Below are 22,651 nucleotides of genomic sequence, written 5' to 3'. Positions count from 1 at the left end.
GACAGAGAGGAGCATTCAGAAATAAGAAACGTTTACTGGACCAGTCTTCCATGCAGGGAATCGTTTCATATTCTCAACACGTCCCCAAATACAAGGCTGGTTCTTATGCACCACATCGTATGTAACCACGCTCGACATGTTTGTTCTGTAAATATTGGTGGAGGCCCCTCCAGTAAAAGGCGTGAAGGTGGGTTTTTAAACTCCTGGGCCGTGGTGAAACCCCAAAGGGACATTTCTGTCCCACTTTTCATTTCATTGGACCGGGGCCAGATTTAATTTATTCTCGTTAACGGAATTGAATGTTGAACTGTTTAGGTCTTAGTGACCTGAAGTCGTTTGCATTGGTGAACTTGCCACTACACCCAGACGTTCCTGAGAGAATGGGTGTTCAGACAGGAAGTGGAAAGTATGGGAATCAGCTGACTTTGAGTTTCTTTTGAGAATGAGACTATCGCACACAAATAGATGCGGAAAATATATAGATAGACTGAGTGCGTATGTGTGAGTGTGGATGTGTGAGTGAGAGACAATGAAAGTTTGTCGGCCCATTCACACTTTAAGTGTATACAGTTAAGATGCCTCGTATGATGCCTCGACAAAAAAAGGGATTGTGGGGAATTATATTTAGCATACAACCTCAGGTTGGGGAACCTGGGATGCTACAAGGCGTATTGCCGGTACGTCTTCAGAACTTTAAAGGGTCTAGTGTCCAGAGTTTTGTGGCAGAATGCTAGGGTGCATGACAGTGAGTGTGTGGACAGACAGACGGGCAGACTCAAAACTTCCTTCCATGGTTCTGTGTGTGTGTGTGTGCGTCAGAGCGCGGGTTTGGTTTTGTGTGTGGGCGCCTGTGTGTGTGTGTGTGTATGTGTGTGTGTGTGTGTGTGTGTGTGTGTGTGTGTGTGTGTGTCTTCACCTCGTGCTCAGCAGAGAGCTGCTCCATGTCTGCCCGGAGACACCGCAAGCCGGGCAGGAAGTGGTTCACCATCACCTCCTCCGAGATGACTGCATTCAGGTAGTTAAGGAATTCACACAGGGACACTGAAATAGCACCCCCCCCTTCTCCACCTGACAGGTTTATTGGACTTTTACTGTGCGGTGACCCTTAGCTCACGTTTTTTGACACGAAAAGCAGAATAAAGACACAAAGACACATTTGAACTAATGGATTCCGTTTCACGACCCGCTCGCCATGAACAGTGCAGGGTCACCCCAACGATCACAGGAACCAGTAGCCACCATCTGAGATCTCTCCCAGTCCAGTCACTGGACGACATCACAGAGCACGACAGAGGAAGTGGCCTCGCTTGCAGCCAGACGCTCCGCCGAGCGCTCCAACTAAACATAGACGAAGCCCAAGTGAAACCAGACGTCGATCATAAGCTGATAAGTCGAGGCCAAGCAAAGCGGGTGTCGAATTTCACGCGTTGAATCAAATCGCACTGTTGGCCAATGCGACAACGTGGCACGCCACCCTCCGAGTCCCTCGCTGGGACACGGCTACCACGTCTACGGTGGAGATTGGCTTCGCCGCATCGTCCCATGTGGTGCACCCCACCCATCCAGGACCGAAATATCCCTTCCAGTTGTTCTCCCCGTGCTCGGGCTGTAGTGGTGGCGTTTTGGTCTGTCTCGTCGTAGGCCCCACGTTGTTCACAGGCTGTACGGAGCAGGGGGGGAAAGGGGGAAGATTTCAGGGCAACGCCGCCATGATTAGAGTGTGTGTGTGGGAGGCAGGGAGCGGGAGGCTGAGGTGAGGGCCGCTACCCCTCCGGGGCCACTGGGCGAAAATCACAGCCTTAGGCAGAGCCCCCCCCCCCCCCCAACCCACCCCACCGCACGCACCAGACATGACCACAGTGCAGCTGCCCGTCGCCCGTGTGAAAGAACGAGCGACAGAGGCCGGCTGGAGAGAGCGACAGAGACAGAGACAGGCTAGAGATAGAGACAGGCTAGAGAGAGAGATAGAGATAGAGAAAGAGAGAGAATTATTTACGAAGATGATTAATGTAGCTCGGACTGCAAGCAGTCACACAAGGTATTCCTAGCCCACACACCGCCGACCCCGGCGACCGCCATTTCCAAGCAATTCACGGGGGCCGTCATTAATCCTTGACGCAACTATGCCTCCGACAGGGGAGGGTCTTTGTTTGCTCCCGTAAACACACACACACACACACACACACACACACACACACACACACACACACACACACACACACACACACACACACACACACACACACACACACACACACACACACACACACACACACACAAACTGAAAAACCCCACACACACACACAGACAGACAGACAGAACTACACACAGACACACAAAAGCAGTTTCAACGCAGGAGAAAACGGACGCGTAAAGTGCCCACGTGTAGAGGTACTTCTGCTTCTGCTGGGAAACTGTGACCGAGGCCTGGAGTTTGAGATTGTGTGCACACACTGGCCCCGCCCCATCGCTCTCATCCTTTCCTCTGCTCCCTAACCCTGTAATTACCTCTAGCCTCAGAGTGGAGGGAGCTTATTTTTCGCTTTCTCCGTATGCCAGCGGGACATGCAAGCAAGGCCAACACACATACACATGCACAGACACAGACACACTTGACGCACGCACGCACGCACACACACACACACTTGACGCAAACACACATGCATGTGTGCTCACGTGCACTCTTACCAACAAACACACACTCACAAACACTCACGTGCAAGCGCTCGCACGTGAGACACACACACACACACACACACACACACACACACACACCATCACCGGAGTCGAGCGACAACCACCCTGACCTTTTCGGGTATGAACCGGTCAGATAAGTGCAAAGGCAGTTATTCTAAAATAAAGCCAAAGAGCTCGAAACCCTTAAAAAGGGGCCCCTGTGACTCACTGAGGAACCAGCACTCCGATCCGGGGCCAGCTCCTGGATGGGCTCCTAGTGAGATCTTTGGAAATACATTGTTCCACTTGACGTGCAACGTCCTCCTGGGAGATGTGGCCGGATTACAGCCTGCTTGTTTTCCCTCCCTCCGTTCTCTCCAGCTACGCGCGGTATCAAATTGCTACGGTAACGAAATGTGAACAGCATTGAGGTCCAGGCTGGAGAAAATGAAATGGAGGTCGGCTTTAGATATCCTCTCAGACTTGGAGATACCTTCAAGGGCAAATAGATAGAGGAAGATGTATGCTCCAGGTCTGTCAGGTAGGAGAGTCTGATTAACAGTGTGGCATGGCCAAAATGACTCAATGCCACACATCTGTTTATTGCCCGACCAAAAAGTAGAAAAACAGCTTACGAATCCAAACGTACCACCCAAAATGAAAATCTAATAAAAAGACAAACTAGAATTGAACGGGTGCGTGTTGCACAAAGAAACTTGAATAAAAATAATTTCAAACATTTTTGAACCTTGACCTTATGACCTACGACCTGTGGAAGGATACAGCAGCAGGAAAGGGCGCTGTAGGCCTCAAACAGCTGGGTGGCGATGTCTATCCTCTTGGCCTCCACCGTCTGGCTGTTGTTACCCAGCGCTAGCTTGTTCAGGTGGGGTAGCACGACTGGTGGAAGGAAAAATAACAAGGTTTCCATAATTCATCACTGTGTGCGAGTTCCATTGGTTAAATAATCAATTTCACTTTGGTGTATGATAACGGTGTGTGTGTGAGTGTGTGTCTGTGCGTGTCTGTTTCTGTGTGTGTGTGCCTGTCTGTTTCTGTGTGTGTGTGGGTCTGTCTGTGTGTGTGTCTCTGTCTCTGTATGTCGCTGTGTGTGTGTTGCTCTGTGAACACTCAGGATTGGAGAGGTGTGGGTTTTGTAGCTCTGCCTTAAAAACATCATGGGAAGTAAATCACTGATTTCAGGAGTCCATCACCATAACAGTGTGTGGGTCATCCTGAAGTTATTGGGGGTGAGCTGGATTGTGCAGAGGCTATAGACATTCTGACCCTCTGCGTTCGATCCCCTTATGTCGGCTCCCTAACCTGTAGGCAATCCCGGAGCAAGACGCCCCGCTGCCTAATGGCAAGCCTTCGAATGAAAGACGGAGTCCCTCTGGACCAAGTCGTCTGCAGCGCCTGGCGTGCGTCAGTACTCACACTCATCTCTGAACCGCGGCTCTGCGTTGGGGCCCACGCGGCCGAAGGTCCGGATGATCTCCATGTGGAGGGAGTGCTGGTCCTGATACTGGGGGTCCTCCAGGAAGGACTCCAGCTGCATCTTCACGCGCTCCAGCAGCTAGCCACACACACGCGCGCGCGCACACACACACACACACACACACACACACACACACACAATAAAGTATAGTAAGTAATACACAGGATAGTATACAGGTTAGGTTGCATGGACTCCCAACCAAAAAGGTACTGGGTTCGATCCACAGCCTAACCTTTAGGCACCCTAGAGCCAGATAAGATGCCCATCCCAGGCGATGCACCGTAATCACATGCGTCTGCAAGTCGCTTTAGATACGTCCCTAACCAAAGAGCACGCAGAGATTTGTGAGGTGGACGACTGGGAGGCGTGCGTGTGTCGAGGCAGCGCTGCCTACCTCTTTCTGCGTGACCGTCTCCATGATGGTTCCGAAGGCAGGGATGGTGGAAATTCGGACAGAGCTGAGGAGCAAAGCGTTCCCACACAAGTCAGTCAGTCCCTTGTACGCACGGCTAATGTGCAAAACCGCACGCTCACTTTATCTTCTGCAGGAGCTCTAGAGCTGTTGGCCACCCAAACGGATAATGTGTGTGTTTTCCCTTCTTATTTTCTTTTGTAAATCGTTCTTGGGAATTGAATCATATTTGGACTGGCTGAACAGACTTAATGCTTTTTTTCCCCGTTGTGCTCTGAGCAAGCCTCATCGACTAACAAGATGTTAACGCTTTGTAGCATCCATCGATGAACAACGTTACGATTTCCCTCTTATTTAAATCAACAGCTCGTAGAACTCGCAGAGCAAGTGTGTTACCAGGGATGGCGTCAAGTAACACATCATCCGACACATATTCAACATCACAGCTCAATTACACTATGTTAACGGATTATGTAGATTGTCGTTCCATTGTCAGTAGGGGCCGGGGTGGGTGGTGCTGGTGGGTGGGGGGGGGGGGGGGGGGTGGAGACGGGAAGGGACATGAGAGGGGATTATTACATCAGACAGGCCAGCTGTCTTTCTATTTGTTCGCTGCACCTTGAACTCTAATAGTTTTGATTCTACTACTAAATGCAGATTTAGATAAAAGAGGAAAAGATTAGATATAGATTTTCGCTGTCATGGGAAATAATTGAATGGGCTTTATTTCTTTGATTTAATTCAATAAAGAATACGTCTGTATTGTCATTTATTTAATCGATTCCTTACATTTAAAGGTTTTGAGACCGGAAGTGGATGAAGTGCGCTGTAAAACCTAAATTCACATGTATACAAGCACATCCGACTAATAAACACATCTTTGAAGGTTCTACAGCTGGGGCTGGCTTCTGACACCACCCTTTGTGAGGTACAGGACCCTCCACTCTTAACTCTCCGCTGTACTCGACGGGTTGGGGCCCATCACTATCTTCGTCGAGCGCTAGCTGCTAGGTGGTCTGTGAGCCTACGACGGAGCTGTGATGCTCCTCTTGGAAATGGGTTGGTGACGGACGTTTGTGTGTTGTGTGTGTTTGTGTGCGACATGAGTGTGGGATGAGGAGGAGGAGGAGGAGGAGGGGGGGGGGGGGGGGGAGATGGGAGGTATTTCCGTCCAAACAGCACTATCAGGTAGAAGAAGAAGAAGAAGAGCTGGAGGAGGGTGCTGTTCTGCTGGTCGGGGGGGATAAGGGTGGGGGGGTAGGGGTGACTCACAATTCGGGCCCGCTGCACAGCGTTATGAGGGCCGGGGCGGCCCGGCGGTCAACTAACGCTTCGCTCATGCCTCGGAGAATCAACTGCAAACCCATCACAACGCAGGAGGGAGGATATGAGAGAGAGAGAGAGAGAGAGAGAGAGAGAGAGAGAGAGAGAGAGAGAGAGAGAGAGAGAGAGAGAGAGAGAGAGAGAGAGAGAGAGGAGAGAGAGGAGAGAGAGAGAGAGAGAGAGAGAGAGAGAGAGAGAGAGAGAGAGAGAGAGGAGAGAGAGGAGAGAGAGAGAGTAGAGAGGAGAGAAGGAGGTAGAAACACACCGACAGACAGACAGTGAGAGACAGAAAGTGAGAGAGAGAGAGAGAGACAGAAAGTAAGAGAGAGAGACAGAAAGTGAGAGCAAGAGCGAGAGAGAGAGAGGGACAGAAGGAGAGAGAGAAGGACACAGAAGAGGGGAAAGGGGGGGAAATGGGATACAGAGATAGATTGACCATAAAAAGGATGTGGATAGGTTGCAGTATGACGACATACAGACACACAGACAGTGAGTGGGAGAGAGAGAGAGAGAGAGAGAGAGGGAGGGAGACAGTAGAGAGAGATTGAACACAGCCGACCACCAATAGTTGAACGATGGCTAAAAAAAGAGGAGGTCCCTGTTAAAGGAGGAGTGTGGGTGGGGACAGAGAGGCGAGGAGGAGGACTCACAGATGAGCATGCAGGCAGCGAAGCGAACTTGCGGGCGCACAAGTGTCACATCGGACGGACCACGAAGCCACGACAAGGACTGACTGGTGCTCACGTGGGCAGACTCATGCATGCATGCGTGCGTGTTAGTGAGTTAGTTTAGGAGGAGAGCGATGACAATTGGGGACCACACACGACCAAAACCACCCGAGACCACGACGCAAATCGCAGACCCCTGAGATGACTTGGTTTCGACCGCCAATGGGAATTATTACAGTAGGCCTCCGAGCCCCGTGCCCAGAGACGTGCTAGCATTAGCATAGACTAGCATGGATCATGCCAAGTTGGCATCATGAGCATTTGTGAACGTTAGCATGATGCTAAGTGGTAGTTCCCCTTAAAATCGGCGAAGGCGCCATCTCAGTCAGTGATCCATGGCCTCCTGGCGTCTCTATGCTACATGGGAGGTGAGGTCGCGCGTTGCCATGGCGATTTTCTCGACGGGGCGGCCCCAACAGCGGCGGGGAGAAGGGGGAGAAGAGAAGAGGTGCGGCGTGGTTGTTTTGATTTTTTTTCCCGTCGTCAATTTTTATCGTGGGGGTTGGTCGCTGACGTCGATCGCCGTGGTTTCCACTTACATTTCCGGGTCGGAGGACAGAGTGATGAGAGCCGGCACCACTCTCTGAGCAACCAGCGTCTCATTCACCCCCTTCACCAGCAGCTGAGCGGATTGGACAGAGCCATCCGTGATGTCACAGAGGTGGGCGGGGCATTGGGGCAAGAGCGAGCGACGCGCCGCCGACAGATAAGGAGAGAGAGAGAGAGAGAGAGAGAAACAAAACCAAAAAAAATAATAAAAGAAGAAGGGAGAGGGGAGAGGGGGCAGGGGGGGGGAGAAAAAAGAACACAAAAAAAAGAACAAAAAAACGGAAGAAAGTGATAAACAATGACAAGATTTTGTAGCAGCAAGGCACGGTATGGCGTCACATGTAACAAGCAGGAGTGTGTACACACACAATCACGCACAAACACACACACGCCCACACAAACACTCATACACAGACACAGATGATCAGCAAATGGCTATACTTCACAAATGATGCAACATGGTGGCCGGTGAACATGAAGCGGGACTCTGCTGCCACAGACTCCAGGCCAGGGTCGCTAACAATGTCTTTGTGTTAACAGCGACGCCAAGGCCTTAAGGCTTAGTAATGGTTCCACGTCGACGCAACGCAATGAGACGCTTCGACGCAGTCGTGGACCTGTTTTGGTTCTGCGTCAGGTTTTTGTGAGCGGACCAATCACAGCCCTCGCTGCGTCGCCTTGACCCAAGGAGGCGCAGGTCAGGCCCTTGCGGTGGACGCAAGAAGGGTCCGCAAAGACTTAATAGGTCCGTAAACCCCCTTGCGTTGCATCGACGTGGAACCATAACTACGCCTTTACGCCAGGGGATATGACCTGGAATGTGTGGCAGGAAGGCCCCCCCCCCCCCCCCCATGGTCAACCCACATGTAGCCGCCACTATACAGATGGAGAGTGGAAGGTGTGGAGTGCGAGGAGAGGAGGGGGAAGGGGGGGGTGGGTTACTTTAAATACAAGAGTACACCACCATCACTCCTCTTTAACACTAGGGTGGGGTTTGTTTAACACAGGAACCGGTTCCAATTTTCTACACCCGGACACACACCGTGAGCCTGTGAAGGTTCACGTTCTCTCTGAAGAAGATTTAGGCCGATTTGGAAATTTAGAGGAGGGCCAATCAGAAAAGGGGGCGGACTTTAGTGGGTAGAAGTGGAACCAGGGTGCACGTCGGGACATCAGGGGGGGAAAGCGGTTGGTAACCACATGTAACGCGGGCAGACAGATGCTCATCATCAACAACATGTTAAAAAGCAGCGATAGCAGGCAGAGCTAGCACATAGAAAAGGAAAAAAAAGACGTTTCTCATTTGTATATTATTAGGCTTTACGATCATATGCATTCAGTTATATTTATTGCTATCCTATTTTTAAATCTCAAAAACACATGGAAAAGAATTGCATTAAAAAGCAGTATGGACGAAATGGAGTAAAACTTAATAATCAGGGCTAACCATGTGGATCTTAGCAATGACTACCATCGTCTCAGGATCAAGGAACAATAAATGGATGCATCACAATGTCAATGTTTGTTCATTTCAAACTGTATTACAGCTACAGAATTATGATCACTGTGTTGGGTCTAATTGTGTGTGTGGGGTACCTTGAACATATGTGTGGGTGGGTGTATCTGTGTGTGTGTGTGTTTAAGCGCATGCATGTGCGGTACCTCAAACATGCGTGCGTGCGTGTGTGTGTGTGTGTGTGTGTGGTACCTCAAACATGCGCGCGGCAGTACACCGGACCAGGGCCGAGGTGTGGACGACCCCGTACCAGAGAACGGTCAGCAGCAGCTCATGGTACGCAGGGTTAGCCCTGAGAGAGAGAGAGAGAGAGAGAGAGAGAGAGAGAGAGAGAGAGAGAGAGAGAGAGAGAGAGAGAGAGAGAGAGAGAGAGAGAGAGAGAGAGAGAGAGAGAGAGAGAGAGAGAGAGAGAGAGAGAGACACACACACACACACACACACACACACACAGAGACAGACAGACAGACAGACAGACAGACAGACAGACAGACAGACAGACAGACAGACAGACAGACAGACAGACAGACAGACAGACAGACAGACAGAGAGAGAGAGACATAGAGAGACATAGAGCGACAGAAGGCCAGAGAGAGAGAGAGAAAGAGAGAGAGACAGAAGGCCAGAGAGAGAAAGAGAGAGAGAGAGAAGAGAGAGGCACATAGAGAGGCAGAGAGGGAGATACAGAGACAAACAGAGAGAGAGGGCCAGAGAGGGACACATAAAGATAAGACAGAGAGCGAGAGAGAGACACACAGACAGACAGACACAGAAAAAACAGAGAGACACACAGAGAGAGATTAACATAATCATTTCATCCCGGATGACTGTCTGCATTCAATAGAAATGAATGAAGGTATAATATTAGTAATACTGTAATAATACTGTAGGTGTCGCGTGTGTGTGGGGCTCACCCCAGCTCTACGAAGGAGGCCTTGAGGCTGTCCAGCGGGGCATGGGACAGGGACAGGGTGGTCATGACGTCCTCCAGGAAGCCCACCAGGAGCTTGCGGTCCTCCTCCTGTGAACCGGACACACCGCGGTAGCACAGCGAGCTACGCTAACACTCGGAGACCGCAAAGCTTCACAGAGTCAAGTAAGTGTATTTGCCTGTTTAGCCCAACATGGACCGGCTCCCGCTGCTCTTTCAACGCTTTTAATGAGCCATCCACAGAAGATCTACCAGTATTTCATTGAGTTTTGCGTTGTGTGTTTGGCGTGTGTTCAGCGTGTGTTCAGCGTGTGTTCAGCGTGTGTTCAGAGTGTGTTTACAGCGTGTGTTCAGCGTGTGTTCAGCGTGTGTTCAGCGTGTGTTCAGCGTGTGTTCAGCGTGTGTTCAGCGTGTGTTCAGCGTGTGTTCAGCGTGTGTTCAGCGTGTGTTTAGCGTGTGTTTAGCGTGTGTTCAGCATGTGTTTAGAGTGTGTTTAGCATGTGATTAGCATGTGATTAGCATGTGTTTAGCGGTTGTTTAGCGTGTGTTCAGCGTGTGTTTAGCGTGTGTTCAGCGTGTGTTCAGCGTGTGTTTAGCGCTCAAACCTGGTTGTAACACGTGAGTACTCCCGTGGCGTAGATGGGGACGGTGGCCTTGGTCAGAATCCCGTTTCCTGTCGAAGCGTCTGAGAAAAGAATACAAAGAAAATTAAATAAACAGATATGAACAAATTAAGGATGAAACATAATCCAAAGCTTTTTTTTTGTGGCCCCGGCAGTTGAAGATAAGACTTTAATTTCGAAATTCCTACAATGATCCCCCATATGCATTTGAAAGCGAGGCAGCCTTCAATCCATTTGATTCGCCTGGCCGCAAGACCAGCACGCTGATCCTTGGCAGCAATGAGCCTTTTACCAAAACCTCGCCTGGAACGAGACAGGAAAGGGGAACACCCATAGAGGACTCAAAATACTTTGTTGTCAACAACGCTGGCCCACCAGTGTCGATTTCACACACACAAGTCATGTACAAGCATTATTGTGTCTTTGTATGTATGCAAGTGGTTTGCGCTTGCGTGTGTGAGTGTGTGCGTGTGCGTGAGAGTGTGTGGGTCGCATATAGTGCACTTACCAACATTCTCTTCAGAAAGCCTGAGGATCTCTTGAAACTGTGGTTTAACCTGAAAGGTTGAGAAAACACATCTGGAAGATCAAACTTTGAAGGATACCAAATCATTTCAGTACTAATACCCTCCATTACTTAAGTTTTATGGAAGATTTGATGATCATCAGAGAACTTCCAAACTATTTTAAATGTCCAGTTGTCAACAGAATATTCATACATTTAGGGCATTTATCAGTCGCTTTAATCCAAAGAAAATTAAGTTCATTTGTCAGAAGAAAATGATCCCTGCTCATGAAGCCACAACAGAACATGTACATTACATAAATTCACATTCACAATTTCCCACAATATACATTTAATATTCCTGTTCCAATGTTCAGGGAAGCAGGTGCCAAGCCTTACCTTAGTGTTTGTGAAGATCTTCCCGAAAGTCCGACACAAGCGCCAGAAGAAGCGGGAGAACTCGTGGACGCAGGTGGATGAGGTCACATTGATGCGCCCCACGATCTCGATGAGCTGGGGAAGACTATGGGAAGGACACAGGAAGGAGAGGTAAGACTGTGTCCAAGCTGTTCTGGCTTCTGACAGACAGTCAATTCAGTATCAGCATTATTTAAAATCCAGATATAAATAAAACTTAACAGCTCAAAAGAAGGGTCACTGATATTCTTTATTATTCCAAAATTATTACAGTAGCTCTTTTCACTTCTGCCATTGTGAAGAACTACTGTTCCTTGTAAATGTTAGTTTCTTTCATGTAATTTAATTTATTGTATTGTATTGTATTGTATTGTATTGTATTGTATTGTATTGTGTGTATGTGTGTGCATGTGTATCGGTGTGTCTGTGTATGTGTATCGGTGTGTGTGTGTGTGTGTGTGTGTATGTGTGTGTGTGTGTGTGTGTGTGTATGTGTGTGTGTGACTGTCTGTGTCTCTGTGTGTGTGTGTGTGTGTGTGTGTGTGTGTGTGTGTCTGTCTGTGTCTCTGTATGTGCGTTTCTGTGTCTGTGTGTCTGTGTGTCTGTGTGTCTCTGTGTCTCTGTGTCTCTGTCTGTCTGTGTGTGTGTGTGTGTGTGTGTGTGTGTGTGTGTGTGTGTGTGTGTGTGTGTGTGTGTGTGTGTGTGTGTGTGTCTGTGTCTGTGTGTGTCTCTCTGTATGTGTGCGTATGTGTGCGCGTCCGAGGGCCACTCACAGCTGGTTGACCACCCAGAGCAGGCTGTCCCAGCCCGTGGTGCCCTCGTGCTCCAGCTGGTGGTCGTAGAGGGACAGCAGCACGCTGACCGTCTCCCGGCTGCCCACGATGGTGGCCACGTCCTGGAGGGGGAGGCCGGCCGGGGGAACCGCGTCACTGGGGAGGGGGGAGAGGGGAGAGGAGGGGAGAGGAGAGGGGAGAGGGGAGAGAGGAGAGAGGGGAGAGGGGAGAGGGGAGAGGGTAGAGAGGAGAGGGGAGAGGGGAGAGGGGAGAGGGGAAAGGAGGGGAGAGGGGAGAGGGTAGAGAGGGAGGGAAGAGGAGAGGGAGGGGGGGAGAGGGGAGGGGGGTGAGGGGAGGGGGGAGGGAAGAGGAGGGGAGAGGGTAGAGGGGGAAGAGGAGAGAGGAGAGGGAGAAGAGGAGAGGGGAGAGGGGGAAGAGGAGAGAGGAGAGGGAGAAGAGGATAGAGGGGAGGGGAGGGAAGAGGGGAGAGAGGAGAGGGGTGAGGGGGGCGAGAGGAGGTGGTGGTGGAGGAGGTAAAGGAACACGAGAATCGAGCGTGAGCATGCATCGTACGTGAAGGTTGACAAGACAAACAAGTGTGGGAGATGAAGCCAGGTGGATTTGAGCCACAGAGCCCCAACGCTTCCGCGAGTGCTTTCAGATACTGATCCTGGATCAGTGGGCGCTCAACCATTCCCTGAGTCATCGTTCAGAGGACTGTATTCACAGTAGAAGAAAAAAGAATTCCCAATGGAGGAATCAGAATGATTCATTCTGAGATTGTGAAACGCACATTGATTTAACATCTGTAAGGAGGGATTTAACCGTCAACCCTTGCGTTTTTGACTGATTATTTGTAATCTCGGGCATAGTTCTGATGACACGTGCGACTGTATGACCCTACGCATGCTTGCGCTGGCGGTACCCTCTATGGCGGGGACGTCTCCGTGCAGCTTGGCTCTGCTGGTGAACGGCGCGTTCTGCAGAACCACCGCAAACAGCGGCGGGATCAGCGACTGCAGGGCAGACAGGTACATGTGCAGCTTGTGTTCGTCCAGGCCGTGCTCGCCCTGATGGGGGAGGAAGAGGACGGATTCAGGGGGGATTAACATCGCACACAAGATGATAATCAGCCACATAAGGCCTTGGGTTTATTTTTATTGAGTTTTTCTGTTTGAGGCCAGACACGTACTCGAAGCAGACTGTTCAACATGGATTTGATCGCTTTGCTATGCGTTTGAAATGACACTGAGGCTGAAGATTGACTATATCATACAGGCAAAAAAACAATAACCATCATTCTCAACATGTACACAATACGCTTGAACGAGCCCACTGTACATTTCATCAAACACATATATCATGTCAATGAAGACATTGACATGATATATACAGGCGTAGGTGCAACCTCAGCTTGGGTCCAGATGTGACTAAAACACCCACAACGACACACACACACACACACACACACACACACACACACACACACACACACACACACACACACACTCATACTCACACCAACCAGCAGCAGCTTCTCGATGCGCGTGAGCAGGGAGGGGATGAGCGTGGTGTGCAGGATGCCCAGCTCGGTGGTCCAGGCGGCGAAGGCGGGGATGAAGACCTGGTGGGTGGCACTCACCACCCGCTCAGAGGGGTCGGCCAGGGACAGCAGCATGAGCTCCAGGCCCTGAGAGGGGGACACACACACACATACACACTCAAAACACGCTTCAAACAAACATCTGTCCCGTACGGATATACCCTGGCTTATTATGCACGGTTCCATTAAGGATGACACAGATGCTAGAAAGTCTCTTCAAATGGCCTCATGACCTCATGGTTATTAGCAGAGCCCTAGCGCCACACCCACACACACACACACACACACACACACCCACACACACACACACACACACACACACACACACACACACACACACACACACACACACACACACACACACACACACACAGGCGTTTCTGCTCATTAGTCCCAGTTCCAATTCTGTTACCAATATAGGGGATATCTATGATCCGAAGAGCCATTGTTAAACAACATCTTAGCAGTAACACTAGCGGAGCGCTAGAGACGCACACGGACACACACAGACACACAAACACTCACACACGGACACACACTGACACACGGACACACACAGACACAGCCACACGTACGCACGCAGACCTGGGAGTACTTGTCGGGGTCGTCGATGTAGGCCATGATGATGCCCAGGCTCTTGACCACCGCCTCCCGCACCATGTCCGCCTTGTCCTCCGCCAGCATCTGCTGCAGCATGGACAGCACCAGGGAGCTGCGGATCTCTTTCTGCACGCATGAGAAGATGTACACGGACGCACACAATCAGAAACACACACAGACACGCATGAGAAAAAACACACACACACACACACACACACATGAAAAGACACACACACAGATCATCTGAGGGCATTGTGTGTATTTGTGGAGCAGAATGATGTGCAGGAGTTCCTGGGAGTCTTACAGGCAAGTACGGTGCTAAGGCCCCACAAGACTCTGCCACCAGCAGCCTCCTCTCTGGGTACTTGTGGTTGATCTGCAGGGAGAGAGGGGGGGGGGGAAGAGAGAGAGAGAGAGAGAGAGAGAGAGAGAGAGAGAGAGAGAGAGAGAGAGAGAGAGAGAGAGAGAGAGAGAGAGAGAGAGAGAGAGAGAGAGAGAGAGAGAGAGAGAGAGAGAGAATCATAAGAACGGGCCGGTGAGAAAGCGAAAGGCAAATGAGGGCAGCAGAAAGTGGATAAACACTGGGCCCGGGAATGGGAAGAGGGGAGGAGAAAGGCGAGGAGAGGGAAGCCACAACTCGGCGCTGTAATCAAGCGTCTGACCCTGCGGGGACGGCTATTTGTCCTTCTGGGCAGGACTGCTCGCAGACAGCCAGACCGCAGGCAGCTGCCGTTGCCATGGCGGCACAATGTGTTTGTCATAAAAAGGAGTATTATGAGGTGGCCCAGGTGGCACCCCCGAAAAACATAGAAAGACACACACACACACAACACGCCAACAAACGATCAGGGACACGATGGGAGGAGGCGAGGTAAGAGTCCGGACTATGAACCCTCGTCGAGGTAGCGTCAATCACATTCATCATCTTTGTTTGGTTCAGGACACTGGGATGGGAGGAATAATAACATCAATGTGTGCGTGTTGCAATAACTGCTGTTTTTTGGTTCCTTCCACAAAAAAAAAGAATCAAATCTAGGACGAGGACACGATGGCGACAAGAAGAAGCAGCCTTGATCATTGAAAACAATCTCGGGGCATGGATGTGCAAACACGCACGCGTAATCACAAACACACACGCTCCCCCCCCCCCTACGCACGCCGAGTATCAGAATGTAACAGAAGTCTCATCACAATACTCCTGAGCACTTCGACCATGTCAATAGAGACCGATATAAAAAAACATGCTGGCAGGAGGGGGGCAAACACAAGACATAAACAAATAGTAGTTATGGTTGTATTCCCTACCAATCCTGTTATTAGAGTCACCATCTGTTGCGTTTCGTTTTTCATGCAAGCAACAGGAGAATGCAACCCATATTAATAGATTTGCCCAAATTACAAGCAAACTCGAGTTGAGACCAGTCGTGACCGGCTGAAACCGGTTAAGGGCCCACGGCAACTTCGCCTTCGACTACAGCTGTAACCAAACAGCGGTTAAAAAAAACATGATCTTGTTAAAAAGCAGGGCGGTAGGAAGTCAAGCAAAAGAGGGTTTGAGCCATTATCCATCAGGACATTTAATGGATATTCCAACGAGCCAAATAAAAGTAGAAGAGAAGCTTTATACTGTTTAGTTTTCTCTACTTCTTGGGAGTGCAGTGGATGACACGATCACTTCAGAAAGGTTGCTTTTCGGGCACGGTTAGGTTTGTCCTTGGAGGGGAGCTGTAGTACCTGTTCCCAACACTGGGGCAGGAGCTCGGCTTCCACGCGCGTGGGGCCCACGTGCCGGGCAAACGCCACGCATCCCGTCAGGATCATCTGTCTGTGGAGAGGGGGGGGGGACGCGAGACGAAAGCACGCGCAACATCAACATCAACGCTCGCCATGTTGTGTGCGTCATGGGCGTCAGAACTGTATATACGAAACGAGGTGTGTTCTCTTAGTAACGTCGATGCTTTGGTGCGTGAGAAGGGGTACTCCAATGGATCCCAGAAGGGAAATGTGGGGAGCATCAATGCTGAATATGAGAATTCATATTAGAACACAATGAGTGCTGACTTTTCAGAAAAATATGTGTATCGCTTTCTTCTCTTAACATAATACCCCCTCGACTAAGGCCAAATCATAATCTTTCACATGGGATATTCAGAACGGCTGCTTATCCATCCATAAATCCATCCGTGGACTTCTGGGATGATTTAGGTAAGCTAGGGTCTTCAACTTAGCCCACACAGTGCGTTTAAACAGCCCATATGATACCACAAGGTGTGAGTGTGATTAGCTGTTACAGGCCGTTTTGCAAATCTGCCTCTAGTGACATCACAAGCGGCCGTGTCTACCTGGATGTATGACGGAGAGATGAGCAACCTTTGCTACAGTCCACTGGGTAGGCTGGTAGACTGATCTAGCCAACCCAGATCTAGGTAGACACGCCCACTTGTGATGTCACTAGAGGCAGATTTTCCAAACGGCTTGCAACGGCGCATCACACTCACACCTGCATCGACACACGTACGAAGTGAAACACACACACACAGAGACGCACGTGACAGGGGCGTGCGCACACCCGCACACACACACACACCTCTGCTCGTCGTCGGGTCTCTTGATGAGGTTGAAGAGGATGTGGAGGAGCTGGTCTCGCTCCCTGGCCTCAGGGTGGAGGCAGGCCGTGCACAGGATGAGGGGGATGAGCTCCTGGACCACCCGACGGAGGGAGAGAACCACACACACACACACACACACACACAGATTATTAGGGAGGGGGGAGGGCTCTGTTTTTCAGGGTGAGAGAAAGGGGAAGGAGGGGGCTGAGGAATATTTTCTACGAGAAAAGTCCCCAGAAAGAAAGAAAGAAAGAAAGAGGAGAAAAATGTAGAGAGAGAGAGAGAGAGAGAGACAGATGGACAGACAGACAGCGACACACACACACACACACACACACAAAGAGACAGAGAGAGAAGTAAAAGGGAGAGATGAAAAAGGGAGAGACAGACAGACAGACAGACAGAGAGAGAGGAGAGAGACACTAGGGGAATACACGTCGCCTGTATTCAACAACAGGAGTCTGCAAACAGTGTGGAGGGGGGGTATGGACAGTTTGACAGGTCTGGGAGCTTAGCGTAGCACACATTCACGCTCACTTAAACCAGAGAGCAAAGCACAACAAAGACATGTTATGCGCAGAAAGACACACACACCCAGACACACACAAATATAGGGCTGATACATTCGCAACAGCTTCCCGCCACCTAATGAAAACACTGAGGGCTTTGCAGAGTTCAGGCCGAGTTCAGGTGAACCTTGTGGGCTGACAGCGAGAGAAAGAGATACAGGGTCCTTCGCGGCCAAACGGTGGTCAGCTCCAAATTCCCGCCTCTCATACCCCAATTCAAGTTTTCCTTTTTTTTTTTCTTCCATTCCCTTTTTTTTCCAGGAAGAATACCAGATTTTCCCACCAAGTGTTGGCACAGGGAGAATAAGACCTGACGTTGGCTTTGATCAATGCAAAGAATTGTGGGTAAAAGTGGAAAGAAAAAGGGGGCCTGCGATGACTCACTAAGGGCTGGATGAACCCCCACCTCTCCACGTTGGCCAGGGGTCGGGGGAAATAATGGTTGTTCGTTTTGGATCCCGAGTGAAAATGACTGAGAAGTTTGGCAGGGAGCCAGATCCGTCCACGCATCGAAATACTTGGTGAAAAAACAACAACAATATTTTTTTCAAATATCAAATAACCGAATATGCCTTAATTTTTTAACGGTCACATTTTGAAAGAAACCACAGGTTGCGGCAGAATATCGTTCAGAGGACTCAGCGGTACAAAAAAAAAAAAAAAAGTCTAAAACACACATCTGAAGGGAGTAGTACCCACACTGACCCCGGGGCTAAGCCTGGCCTATACTCCTGCCTGACTCTGCCTTCTAGAAGCTCCTCAGATTCACACAGGAGGAGTGTTCCCTGGGTAAACATGGTGGGCAGGTGAAGTGTGGACCACACAGCACCGCCCCTCAAAGCCCGAAAATACCTGTAATCTGCCCTGAACTGGCACTTTATTTATGTGCATCGTATTGTTTCATAACCAAACTGTTTGCTCTTTTCGGGAATCTTAGTCCAAACGTTTCCTTTGGAATGATTTGAAAGTGATTGGTTTGTTTTTCCTTCTATAATTATGACTTGTGTAATCAGAAAAAGTGAAACACGGGCTCATTATTCCATTTGGTGTGTCCGATTATAGCCAACCGTAACAAGAAATCCTCTACTCGAAGCCGAAGTTACGAAATATTGTAAAATAGTTTGTTTTAAGTAACATCACCGTGATTTACGGGTAGTTGCTCTTGCACGTTAAATCACAATTTCCTGAGCTTCAATGGCTTTCTATTGCTTTTTGTCTTCTCACAAAACTGCACTGAATTGGCCCTTCATTTACAGTGCATGTGCATCATCCTGTCCCATAATCAAACTGTTTGCTCTTTAGAGACTTGGTGTCCAAACACAACTTCCTTTGGAATGATTTGAAGGTGATTGGTTTGTTTTTCTTCTATAATTATGACTGGTGTGTTCAGAAAATGTTTAACACAGTCGTATTATTCGATTTTGACGGCAACTGTGTCTGATTATAGCCAGCCTTAACATGAAATCCTCCATTTGAAGCTGAAGTTACGAAATTATGTCAAACAGTCATTTTCAAATAACATAACCGTCATTTACGGCTAACTACAAACAGACATATGCAACTTATCAAAATATTTGTGTTCTTTTGTGATCAATAGCATCAGAACAGTGGCTATTGTTAACTATTGACCTCAAATTGGATTAACATTATAACAGTACAAAAACTAAATCACAGGAATGAAAAACATTCAACCCACAAAGAGCCAATTCAATCTAAAGCTAACAAAGAAATGAAAACGCAAACAATGCTTTCTCTAAATCTGTAACAGAGAGATCTGATATCATACACGCCCCCCGTTGATCATCTGTTTCCATCATGTTACGATCCCAAAACAGGCACATCATATTGGGTGCAGAAAAACTGAAAAAGAAAATGTATAACAACCTATCTCAAGCTCTGACTGGTCCTCTGCTACCACAGTGCTCCCATTTAAACGCACGTTCATATTCCTTATTGTGACTAGAGAACGCTGCGAACTGTACGCAATGTACTACTGCGGGTCACTTCCTAGATCGGCGGGACGATGAAGCAAGTATACATCGCACATGTATGTCATTACTAACATACAACGCCCCCCGTGAGACGTACAAGTCTCGCGGGGCTGGGGACAAACGGGACCCCTCCTCTCCTCTGCCCTCTCAACGGGACGACTGGCTCTTACATTGCGCTGTGATGATTCCTGGTGTGTAATATTGACATTAATAGATACCAGGAATTAAACTACAATAGCATATAGGAAAACCGTTTCTTTGGGGGGAAAGCACACCAGCTGCACTGCGCTTAACTTGCAGCCACTTATCAGCACTTTTGATGGGGATTCAGTTGTGTGCAGACGTCTGTCAACAGGTGGAGTCCTTTCTTAAGAGGGTCTCTCCTCGCATACGAAAGATAGTCGTTGGGCGAACCGTTGACCGTTAGCCAGTAGTGAAGGGGAAGTCGGTTGTTATTGGTGATGGGGTCACAAGCCCCTATATGGCGGCTTATTGGCTTATGTACATTCACGATAAAGCACTTTATAAGAGTCTTAGGAATCCCCCCGTCCGAGTGTGAGTGCATAGACAAAAGAAAAAAAACACTTGTCGTCAAGGTTCTTGCTGGAATAAGTGGCTAACTGATAAGATCTCTACAGGGCTTACACACATATATATTATACTATCTGTGTGTGTTTGACGAGAGTCTAATCAATGCCATATCAACTTCTTACCCAATTTCTTTGTCAAGGCTTTCCCATATCAAATGCAAATTTATGTGGAGGGGAAAGTTTTTTTTTGGTCCTCAAAGTGCAGTCGATGACTGTTGAGTGATTGGTGATCTCAAGATAGCGTGGAGCAGATGGCAAGCCAGGGTTTCAGCTCTTTAATTGCCGGTCTGTTCGTTTGAAGTCCATCCAAACAAACCCAAAGGTGGTGCGTCTTCGAATTTCCGAGGGCAGGTCAATGGACAGCAGATGCAAGATTGGTGGGCTTACCTATATACCACCACGTGTCTGTATGTGTGCGTCTGTGTGGGTGTGTTTATGATCGGTGTGTATGTGTGAGCGACTAACGGAAGCGGCGCAAAGTCCAAGCCATTAAAGCTGTTGTTTTTTCCCCCTCTCACACTCCTCTCTTTTTCTGCTCCGTTTCTTTTTCCTTGATTTTTGGAGGCACGCCAAGTTCTTTATAACTGTCAGAGGAGCATTAAAAAAAAGAAAAAAAAAGGTAACCATGGTTATATGCAAAGCAGGTAGGCCGCTCGCCAGTCCAACCTGGCACTCCTCTTGAAACAAACACACACACACACACACACACACACACACGCACATACACACACTGAACAAAGACAAAATAAAGGCATTCAAGTTGAAGTGATGTTTAAAAAAAAACACAACCTAAAAAATAAACAGCGATACCGTTTCAGTAAGCTGGGAGACTGCCAGAGAGACGGCCAATAAGAGAAGCCACATAGGGACGGGGAGCCAATGGGATCCCAGGAGAGTTTAGCGGGGGGGACCGGCAGAAAGGCAGAACTCCACAGGCTAAAACCACAAATCACACAGCTGTACCCCACCACTATATTATCGGCTGCCGCTGGGTGTAACAGTAGGGGAAAGATGCGCCAGTGGTTGTAACCGGTGAGAGCACGACTCGCTTTATTTTGTTTGATTTTATGTACAAGGCTGACGACGTATCGGCACCCTTGAGGAGGAGGAGGGGGAGGAGGGGGATAGCATGCAGATGAGCACACGAGAGGACTCACCTGGCACAGGTGCGCGACCATTCTCTACGGGCGGGAAAAGGCACGCGCAAGGTTGCGTGAGAGTGGAGTGCGGTGGGAATGAAAAACAATGTATGGCAGAAAATGAAAACAAAGTAGAAGAAACAATATTTTAAAAAAAGCGAGAGAGAAGCAAAGAGGTGGAGGAGAGAAGTAGAAGAAGAAGAAGGAGAGAAGAGATGAGACCGGTGAAAACCAGACAGCCTGTGAACATTCATTTAAAAATATGAAAAAAAACAAAAAACAATCATCAAATCAAATAAATAAAAACAAATGAAAAAAGTAAAGATACACATGGGACTGTTTGTGACTGCTGCGGGCGCGAGGCACGTCAGCCTCGTCTGAGAGGGTTTTAAGATATCCCACAATATGGCAACATTGCGCGGGCTGGTCTGAGGGCCAGACAAGACCGGGCAAATATGCAAAGGAAACCATAACAAAAAAACAACAACATGGGTGACATCATGGCAGACTAACAAATACCAAAAAAAATGTTTTTTATTTCGGCCTCTATTTCCTCCCCACTTGCATGCCTCCCCCCCCCCCCCCCCCCTGCTCCATGTGTATCTAAACCACTACAGCAGCCACGAGGCCCGTAGTGATGCTGATGAAGAGGAGGGAGGGGTGTAGGCGAAGGAGGCGGGGGTGGGGGGCGGGGACAGTGAACAGCGCCTGGGGGGGGGGGCGTGTCCTGTCCTACCTCTCTCTTGGCCAGGAGCACGTTGGGGACGATGTGGGGGAGGCAGCGACCCAGCATGAGCATCACACTCTCCTCGCTGTCGGCGATGCGGGACACCTTGGGACGGACGGACGGACGGACGGGCGAGAGACAGAGAGAGAGACAGAGCCAGAGACAGAGGGACAGAGAGAGACAGCGGGACAGAGAGAGACAGAGAGGGACAGAGAAAAACACAGACAGAGAGGGAGAAACATTGAAGTACAAACAACAGGCTTTTCGAAAAAAATAATAATTGTGTCCATGTTTTTAATTTTCCTTTGTTTCAAACACACATGCACAATTAGCATAATACCTCACTTTTGGAGTTTGTTTGGTCTAGGGTCAAGGCGTGTGTGTCTGTGTCTCTCTGACTGTGCGTGTGCGTGTGTGTGTGTGTGTGCGCGTGTATGTGTGTGTGTGTGTGTGTGTGTGTCGTACCTCCGCTCCGAGGCGGCTGTCGGAGGACATTCTGCAGAAGGACAGCAGTGCCTGCTGGAAGGCCGGAGACAGTTTCCTATTGGTGGAGGAGGAGAGGGGGGGGGGGGGGGGGGGGACGACAGCATAAACACAACAGGAGGGCTAAATAATGAGGCGTGGTGGTGGTGGTGGTGGTGGTGGTGGTGACAGCGGTTGCGGCACCGTTACCAGGGCCCCAGCTCAGTCTGCTCGGTCCTCAGGCGACTGGACCTGCCTAGCGCCCTGGTAGCTCGATGGATCACGATGCATTAATAATTCACCACGCGAGAAGCCGCAGGGATATCTGCTGTTTCACGTGTAGTTCCGATGATTTAATCTGTGGCTCGTCTTGCATCTATGCATTTGTAAATGTTATTAAAAAAAAATATATA

General features: G+C 49.3%; 1 protein-coding gene across 1 annotated transcript in view; it reads right to left on the bottom strand.

Moving 5' to 3' along the window:
- relch (RAB11 binding and LisH domain, coiled-coil and HEAT repeat containing) overlaps positions 1 to 22,651 on the bottom strand; it is a 38,000-nt gene that overhangs the window by 2,995 nt on the left and 12,354 nt on the right. Inside the window, 21 exon segments of the mRNA XM_060045564.1 lie at positions 917 to 1,005; positions 3,460 to 3,576; positions 4,114 to 4,252; positions 4,569 to 4,632; positions 7,177 to 7,259; positions 8,895 to 8,994; positions 9,614 to 9,720; positions 10,236 to 10,315; positions 10,762 to 10,810; positions 11,158 to 11,281; positions 11,949 to 12,081; positions 12,084 to 12,104; positions 12,874 to 13,018; positions 13,468 to 13,638; positions 14,137 to 14,277; positions 14,456 to 14,527; positions 15,886 to 15,976; positions 16,739 to 16,851; positions 21,068 to 21,091; positions 21,786 to 21,881; positions 22,242 to 22,317. Of these exon segments, the coding sequence (XP_059901547.1) occupies positions 917 to 1,005; positions 3,460 to 3,576; positions 4,114 to 4,252; positions 4,569 to 4,632; positions 7,177 to 7,259; positions 8,895 to 8,994; positions 9,614 to 9,720; positions 10,236 to 10,315; positions 10,762 to 10,810; positions 11,158 to 11,281; positions 11,949 to 12,081; positions 12,084 to 12,104; positions 12,874 to 13,018; positions 13,468 to 13,638; positions 14,137 to 14,277; positions 14,456 to 14,527; positions 15,886 to 15,976; positions 16,739 to 16,851; positions 21,068 to 21,091; positions 21,786 to 21,881; positions 22,242 to 22,317 (2,035 nt within the window).

The sequence above is a fragment of the Gadus macrocephalus genome, chromosome 23 (assembly GCF_031168955.1).
Source record: "Gadus macrocephalus chromosome 23, ASM3116895v1".
Classification (NCBI taxonomy): Eukaryota; Metazoa; Chordata; class Actinopteri; order Gadiformes; family Gadidae; genus Gadus; species Gadus macrocephalus.
The sequence above is the reverse complement of the archived record's forward strand: the minus strand, read 5'-3'. Positions and strand labels throughout refer to the sequence as shown.